A 9,671-nucleotide genomic window follows, 5' to 3' on the forward strand; every position below is an offset into this window, starting at 1 on the left:
ATTTATAACTGTATATTACCTCAATACATCTGACTAATATGAGCATAATGAGATACTCTTATCTACAGGCTGAAACAGCTGTAAGATCCATTTTATATTTATATGTATTGTTCTTATGGTATTATCTTACTTATTGATGTGTACTGTTTTATTCTGTATTATTCTGTTTGATTTGGATGTTCCTAAATAATTAGTTAATAAATTATATGAATTGGTATTATCTAGTAGTTGATGATTGAAAGAAATCTATTCCTCCATTTTCTTATTTTGTATTATGAATTTGAGGTAAAACATTTTACCTTCGCCCATATAATACAATAAGTGAATTAATTGCATTTCAATTCTTAGCATTTATGTATTAGCCTTTCTGGGTACTTCACTGGCAGAATATTGGATAAATGATATCCCATAGTGGGTTACACTCATAACCCCTATCTCACTTTGTAATATATATATATATATATATATATATATATATATACTTTTGGTATGGTAGATGGGTTCAGCAAAAATTTAGATTCAGATGAATATGGTACTTAAGTTGAGGCACCAGGATTTAGTACAGTATTATCCATGCAATTTCAAAGTAAGGTGATTAAAATCAAAATAAGCAACAAGGATATCCAGAGGTAATGCAGTATGATCGTTTCATGCAACTCTATTTAATAGAACAATGCAAACATTACATCAATTTAAAATGCAGAGCAATCTTCAGCTGCACAAAGACATAGAATTTAATTAAATTAGAACATATGGACACATTAGTATAATTATACCTAAAATCTCCAAGAAGTTAAGGAGAAAGATAAAGAACATGTTGTTCTTACTCCAGCATAGAAGTTACTAAGCTTTTCAAGAAGATATACATTGTTACAGACTCTGCCTGTCACTGATTTTTGTTTTTATGGGGTCAGTTTTAATTTATAGACTAATTTATCAAATCCCTTATATATCTAAGGCTGAGAGAACAGAGGGCAGTATCTGTTAGGGGTTGGGCTGAGGGAGCAGACAGACACCATAGTTGGTATAGTCATAAAAACCAAGATTTATTAGAAGCAATATCATGAAGGTTGGTAAAGGAAAACTGAAAACAAGATATTAGCTGACAATTAAGGGGGTCACCCACTAGCAGACCGTTGATAATGAAACAGGAAGTCTCATAATGTAGTACTATAGTTAAATATTTTAAACAATGTTGCTATATTGTATACAGTTAAAGTTTAGGATTATTCAGAGGATTATTAAGAAGAATATTATAACAAAAGGATAGTTGAATGGTGGCCGTGGTTGAAGCCAATGGTGATTTTATTGAATAAATTTATTCTTTAGTATTTCAAGATATTTTTATGTAATTTTGGTAAATGTATCTGTTTAAATGAGATGTCAGTGTTATTTTCATTTTTGCATAATTTAGATGACAATTTATTCACTGCACCCTGTATACATACATATATATATATATATATATATATATATATATAGTCATAAATACACATACATGTATACATATACATACGTACTTATGTATGTTATATGCGCATGTGTGTATATGTATGTGTGTGTAGGTATGTTCATACATATGTATGTATGTTTGTGTAGACTAATTCTTAGTCATAGCTTTAAGATGATGATGTAATGTTATGCTATATTTAACTAACATGGTCTGGTATTATTGAGTCTAGGACAAGATGTGGTATGACAAAACAAAAATATTGATTCTTTTTGACTCATAACAAGCTCAACTGTAGAGGTGGGATAGTTGATGGAAATGTCCCACTACAATACAGGTACTTACTTAATCAATCTCATTGGAATAATAGGCAATATTGCCATCATATAACACACCTGAGATAAATTTAAGGCTATGCTAAATATTGGCTACAGACTCACATGTCTTCTGCTAAGTTTTAGAACTAGCAAATGTGACATTGTACTATATCATCATCATCATCACCATTATCATCATTATCATCACCATTACCATCATTATCATCACCATTACCATCATACAAGGCTATAGCAGAAAACACTTGCCCAAGATGTGGCACAGTGGGATGGAACTTGAAACATGTGGGGGAGCAAACATCTTACAAACCTGTAATAAGTATATATGAAGTTATATAGCATTGTTAACAATAGTTAATCATGGTGAGTAGTGAGAACACTATAAAACACACTGATGTGTGTTGTTAATAGTCAGTACTGATTTCAACTAGTCCCATCAATATCAGCTAAGAGAAGGAATGCTTTCTGTCAGACAAACCCACTCAAAATAGTCCAAGTTTGTTCTGAGTGAACAAGCTGAGTACACTCAATATTTGTTTTAAGATTGCATTTCCATCATTTGAGTGCTTTGCTTTATCCAACATACTCGTATTTCTACATTAAAAAAAAAAAACTGGTGTGAGTCTTCTATTAAAGAGATTTGGAAACGTTATCTAGTAAGTCAAGTGACCACATACAAGCTCTCTCTTTAGTTCATGCAGGATGTCTTTCAAAACTGTTTTAATGAGCCACTGTGGACAATTCTGACATGCTAAACAGAGGTCAGGGGTAATAAGCTACTAGAATACACAACTGACCTGTGAAGCAAGGGGCTAATATCAACAGAAACCAGAAATAACATTCTAAACAGGGAACCAGTGACAATTTATCTCACATTACATATGTCAAAGAGATTTCAGTGTCAACAAGCCATTGCAACCAAAAATTTACATGTAAAGCAAGGGGTTTAGGTTAAGGTAATGTCCAAAACACATGTTTAAAAAGGGACCAGTAACCCACAAATAAATGTTGTACAAGGGACCAGCATCAACGTAGAGATATGTTAAACTGGGGAACAGCCTCAATGTAACCCGCAAGAGACATGTTAAAGAAGGGCCAAGTGTCAATGTAAACGGGCCAGCATCAATGCGACCCACAACAGACATGTTGAGCAGTGGTGGTGTCAATGTTATTATCAACAAGTCAGACTAACCTAATTAAATTTCGACGAACAATTCAGAAACTGAAGAGTAAAAAAAATTTTTAGTTGTACTGTAAACATTTCTGGGGCAACAATCAACGAAAAAGGACATAATTTTATTTACTGCTTCCTTTTAAAAAATACGACATACGACAACCACCACCACTGCTACTATTATATAAAAAGTATGAGAACAATGAGAGAAACAAACAAACAATAGAATCACTTCTTGTATGGCATGATATAAAAACATCAACTATATTAAATAATATGAAAAAGTTCAAACAAATACACACCCAAAAGCTGGACGTGGGAAAAGAGAGAAAAAATACAGGAAAATGAGTGTAATACGGTGATTCACTTACCATGTCGTCTGTTTTGCACGTTTCTGACAACATTCTATAAACTTTAAGATTGTAGCACAACTAAAAAATATACATCCTATAACCTCAACACCGTTGAAATGTTTGAAAAGCGTAACCTCCCACAGATAAACATACACATACAGATAAACACTCTCTCTCTCTCTCTCTATCTATCTATCTATCTCTAACTCTCTTACACACACACACACACACACATATATGAAAGAAAAATTGTTTACAATAATTGAGCAGCTGATGAGTAAGTAAAACTGTTGTTGCCTTAATAACACAAATGCACACACACTCTATCTATCTAACTACATACACATATGTATATAAATATGTATGTATGTATGTATGTATGTATGTAGGTAGGTAGGTAGGTAGGTAGGTAGGTAGGTAGGTAGGTAGGTAGGTAGGTAGGTAGGTAGGTAGGTAGGTAGATAGATAGATAGATAGATAGATAGATAGATAGATAGATAGATAGATATATAGATAGATAGATGGATAGATAGATAGATAGATAGACATACATATCTTTATATCTATCTATACAAGTAGACATAAAAATATGATTTATATACAAATACTTATGCATATGCAACAGTTTGTAGGAAATGTAACTGTATATGTTAATGGTTGGCAAATTGAGAAGAATGTATATTTGCTTTTTCTAACATTGGAGTTGTCAAATGCAACAGTTGGTAGGCTATATGGTAGAAGTCAGGTCACCAAGAATGTAATGGATAAGTTGGTTGTTTTTGAAGTCCATGGAATAAATGACAGAAGGAAATCATAGTTGAAAATGGCCTTTAATTTACTACTGCAATATACAAACAACTGCTTCAAGTTATTGTTGTTGTATAAAGATTAGTAAAACTTCTGTTGTCCATTCCATAGCTGTTTTCATCTGTTATTGACTGCTAGGAGGCCAAAGAAAGGAGAGAGAAAGAATAAGAGAATTTACATCTTTGGATTGACAAGTAGAGTAAGAGTCCTATGTTGACATACCATAAATGAAGAGAGAGAGAGAGAGAGAGAGAGACGCTGTTGCTCCAAGATATGTCAGATACCAAGAGAGAGTGCACCTTCAGCAAAAGTGCCAATGAAAAAAGGAATAAATTCTATTTAGTGTTCTGTATTTATACATGTCAAAAATTAGAAGTAGGGCAAAGAACAAAGTAAGGCTAATGTGTATATCTCTGCTGAACTGAATTTAACCTAAGGACTTTCAGGGAAACTTTATCTAAGAATGACAGCTGACTCCCATAAATTTTTAAGTGCAAATGCTGAGAACAATGAAAAGGAATTTACAGAAAAATCTAGAGTAAGGTTTCAATTCCTGGCTAAGGCTCTAGGAAACAATTAATTTCATATGCATAGGGTGCAAGGGGTTCTAACCAGTTAAAAGGTTCTTTCTTCTTTCACATCTTCCACAGCAGATAAAATTCTAACAAACATGGGAAATAGAAAATCATGCAGTCATTGTTGCCACATGTATGGAAAGCCATGATTTAGAAATTGTCAACTATGTAAATGTTACAAAATCTTTTGTACACTAAGTCTGGATGGAATAGGAAGCCTCTGTCATCTGTGTGAGTTATATACAAAACCACAGTTGGACCATCAATCACAGTGAAGTAACTCTTCTAGCAGGGCTAATATGACCAACAAAGCCACTGAACTCAAAAGAGTTAATATCCTTACTGAGTAGAGTCAATCTAAAGGCAGAAAGAACTTGAAAGGTGATGATGATGATGATGATGATGACGACGACAATGGTGGTGGTGACTGAAATGTGTTCACCTAAGATAATTTTGTAACATTTAGTTCAGAAACATGTTACATAATTGATATAACTTTCAGCCAGGCATGGACAACCTCTTTTGAGAACTGGGCCACATGAGATGTGCTTCCTCATCAGGTATGCCACACTACCTAAAAAAATTCAAGGTAAGTTTTCATTTAGGCATGCCATTCAGAAAGTCTTGCAAGCTGCAGTTTGCCCATGACTGATTTAAACTGACCTCTTTAATATGTATAATCATTTGACTTAAAAGCAGTATTTTACAGCTGAGTGCTCTTCCCTTTAACAACCCTTACATGGTTTTCAAATGAGGAATGATTTTTATTTCAACATTCTTCAAAAGCAAAGAGCTTCTTGTTGGTTGTAATGTCTTTCTAATTTTGGCACAAGGCCAGCAATTCTGAGAGGAAGGGAAGGTTGATGGAATCAACCCAATGCAGAAGTTGATGGAATCGACACCAGTGCTCATCTGGTACTAATTTTATCAACCTTGAAAGAATGACAGGCAAGATTACCTCAGCAGAATTTGAAATCTGAAAGTAGAGACCCAAAAGAAAAGCTGCAGAGCATTCTGTCAGATGTGCTAATGGTTCTGCCAGCTTGCTGCCTTTTTTTTTTTTGGTTATAATGCCAACAAGAAATGTAAGTAGTACCACTGTGTCACCCTAACAGTAACAAGTGAAACAATCAACATTCTTGCATATTCATACACACACGCACAGTTTCCAGTAACCAAATTGACTCACGAGGCATTAACCAACACAGGGCTATAGCAGAAGACACTTGCCCAAGATGCTGTGCAGTGGGACTAATCTGAAACAACATTATTATGAAATGAACTCCTTAATCACACAACCATTTTGTCCAACACTCAAACAATTTTTCTTATCTTAGACTGGTATTTTATTGATCCCAAAAGACCAAAAGGAAGAGTTGACCTCAGCAGGATTCTCAAGTCCTTCTTGCACTGAAAAATACAGTGATATATAATTAATTTAATCTAATTAATTTAATTAATTCTATTCAACCATGAATTTGCATGATTTTTATATCACTGTACAAAACGATCATCAACATGAATTGAACATCTTCTCTTCTCCATTTTTATCAAAATTGTTCAGTTTTATGGGATTTCTTTCCATATATATATATACACACACACATATATATATACACACATATATATATATATATATATACACACATACACACACACCTATATATATACACACACACACACACATATATATAGGCCGTTTGCCAGCCCTGTCTGGCAACCGTGTCAGTGGCACGTAAAAGCACCATCCGTTCGTGTCCGTTGCCAGCCTCGGCTGGCCCCCGTGCCGGTGACACGTAAAAGCACCGTCCGTCCGTGGCCGTTTGCCAGCTCTGTCTGGCCCCGTGTCGGTGGCACGTAAAAGCACCATCCGTTCGTGTCCGTTGCCAGCATTGCCTGGCCCCGTGTCGGTGACACGTAAAAGCACCATCCGTTCGTGGCCGTTCACCAGGTCTGTCTGGCACCTGTGCAGGTGGCACGTAAAAAACACCCACTACACTCGCGGAGTGGTTGGCGTTAGGAAGGGCATCCAGCCGTAGAAACACTGCCAGATCTGACTGGGCCTGACGAAGCCTTCCAGCTTCACAGACCCCAGTTGACCCATCCAACCCATACTAGCATGGAAAGCGGACGCTAAATGATGATGATGATGATATACATACATATGTTATATATATATTTGTATGTATGTACATATATCTATCTATCCATCTATTTCGCTCTCTCTCTCTCTCTCTCTCTCTGTATATACGAGATACCTGTAACATGTTAGGTCACCAAACTTGTTATTCAGTGTGTATTCACATTTCAATGGTACCTTACTTTCAAAGCATTTTCCCCATTATATGCTGGTTTGGCTATTTATAAAATTACTCAAAAAAACTACATACCTCGATAAACCATGGTCCAATTTATACAAAACTTGTTTTATTCTATTTGTATTTGCATGAGCATCTGATTTGTGACATCTGCTTTTGTCTCTTTCCCTCTGTTTGTCAGACACTCAGCTCTCTGAGTATCTGATCCCTGGTCTCTCCTGCTTCTGTCTCTTTCCCTGTTCCACCAGATGCTCAGCCCTTGCTTTGTCAGTCTCATTGACCCTTCTAATGTACCTAATCGTTTAGATCACCTGTGAACTAAACCCACATATTTGTGTGTGTGTGTGTGTGTGTGTATATTTATATATAGTTATGTTGTATTCTGTTAAGAAAGTAGTAGAGTACAATATAAAACTCATCCACCTTCAGTTTTCACCCTGTGCTATCCAATGGCAGTATTATATGTACTAGCAAATTTGCATTTGGGCTTCTGTAGTGTGTGGATAGATAACTGAAAAAGTTGGAGTCAACAAGAAGGACATTTTCAATCACTACAATTGTTTCTATGCAACACAGTGCCTGAAAATCATACACCTTCTTGTTGACTCCAACTTTTTTCAATTATATATATGTGTGCTGGTGGCACGTAAAAAGCACCATCCGATCGTGGCCATTTGCCAGCCTCGTCTGGCACGTACAAAGCACCCACTACACTCATGGAGTGGTTGGCGTTAGGAAGGGCATCCAGCTGTAGAAACATTGCCAGATCAGACTGGGCCTGGTGCAGCCTTCTGGCTTCCCAGACCCCAGTTGAACCGTCCAACCCATGCTAGCATGGAAAGCGGACGCTAAACGATGATGATGATGAAGATGATGATGATATGTATGTATGTGTGTGTGGGGGTGTATTTGTGTTTACTTGTCTTAACATCATATAACAGTTGCAAGTGCAAGTGTCACCATTTTATTAGAGTCACTGATTTCCAATCTCCAGAGAAAACAAGTTCAGCCACAGGGAAATATCAGCTTGCTCAGAAACAGGTGAGGGTTAGTGACAGGAAGGGCACCCAGGTGACGAAAATCTGCCTCAGCAAATTCCATCTGATCCATGCAAGTATGGAAAAGGGTACACTAAAGCAACAATGATGATGATGATGATAACTCTATTGTGTTTCTGGTGTTGTAAACATTGAATATCATCAAAGTAGCCTCATTATTATTTTAAAGAAAATAATATGGTGGAACTACTGATTATACTGTTTTTTTACTAACTGATAAAAGAACATAAGTCTGTATGAAGACATAAGACATTGTGAAATGAAATGTTGCTCCACTAGAGATAAAAATTTCAAACATTTGGCCTCGTTAAATATTCAAATAAACTAAGTTAAAGAAAATACTAACTACTTCAAATTTTACAGTAACTGGGTGTATGTGAGTGTCTGTATATGTATCTGTGTATGTGAGCGCATGCTTTGTGTGTGTGTGTGTGTGTATAAGAGAGAGAGAGATCTGAGTGTGTGTGTGTCAGAGTATGTGTTTGAGCACACCTGTAAATGTGTGACTGTGTCCACACACACATGTGCATGTGTGTGTGTGTATGTGTGTGTGTGTGTGTGTATGCCAGTGTGTGCATGGCTATCTTATGTGTCTATAAGTAATTGGGCCCATTGTGTATGTATAGGCATGTGTGTTGTGAGTGAGTGTGCCTATTGCATATGTTTAAGTATGTGTGTCGGTCTGGGTGTACATACATACCTGTCTGAGTGAATGAGTGCATTCCTGTTTGTAAATCTGTGGATGCTAACGTGTTTGTGTACAACTAAGAATTTGTGTCAATGTGAGCATCTATGTGCAAATATATGTGTGCATCCATAAGCATGTTGCCATGCATGTATGACTGTCCATCTTCATCTGTCAGTGTGTAGACATGTGCATATGTTTGTGTGTTTCAAGAAATTTGATTACAGTACAGATTAATTATTTACTCAATTGAAAAACCAATTCCACTTTCATAATAAAGCTGATCTGACTGACTAAATTTACATGAAACAAGAGTGTATTACCCAGATATATAAACAGAGTATATAGTGAATATATAATGTAGTTATATATCTAAGATGTAAAGTAAATATACAATTTAGTTACATATGTAGGATGTATAGTGAAAAAACAGTTGCATATGCAAAGCATAGAATGAATACATAGAACATAGTTATATAATTAGTGCATGTAATAAACATAAATAACCTAGTTATATAAATAGAATATATGGTGAATAGGGAAACTAGTTATATAACTAGTGTACTTAATGAATACATAACCTAGTTATATAACTAGGCCTATATAGAAAGGATATGACCTAGTTATATAATTAGGGTATATAGTGAATATAAAACCTAGTTATATAACTAAGGCAAAGAATATTAGAAGCAGCATCATCAGATAACTTTGTGAATATAGTAAATTTAAAATCTAGTTATATTATTTAGAGTATGTAGTTAATACATAATCTACTTTATAACTAGGTCATATAACTTAGTGATAGAAGTAGGATCTCTATCTGTGTCACATAAAGTTATTGAGTGTGGTTGATTTATGAAAACAAAATTGTTTTCTCAAATGAGTGAATAGATAAAGGAAGGAACAAATTGAAGTG

At 35.3% G+C, this 9,671-nt stretch overlaps 1 protein-coding gene across 5 annotated transcripts in view; it reads right to left on the reverse strand.

The window, feature by feature from the left end:
• LOC115230820 overlaps positions 1-9,671 on the reverse strand; it is a 329,692-nt gene that overhangs the window by 286,493 nt on the left and 33,528 nt on the right. The window contains exon 1 of one of the 5 annotated variants that reach the window (XM_036499547.1): positions 3,331-3,453. The exons of the other annotated variants lie outside the window; for them this stretch is intronic. Coding sequence (XP_036355440.1) covers positions 3,331-3,363 — 33 coding nt within the window. The 5' untranslated portion in view covers positions 3,364-3,453. Of the gene's footprint in view, positions 1-3,330; positions 3,454-9,671 lie in introns of those variants that run through there. 5 annotated transcript variants of the gene reach the window in all.

This window comes from Octopus sinensis, linkage group LG2 (assembly GCF_006345805.1).
Source record: "Octopus sinensis linkage group LG2, ASM634580v1, whole genome shotgun sequence".
In the NCBI taxonomy this organism is placed as follows: domain Eukaryota; kingdom Metazoa; phylum Mollusca; class Cephalopoda; order Octopoda; family Octopodidae; genus Octopus; species Octopus sinensis.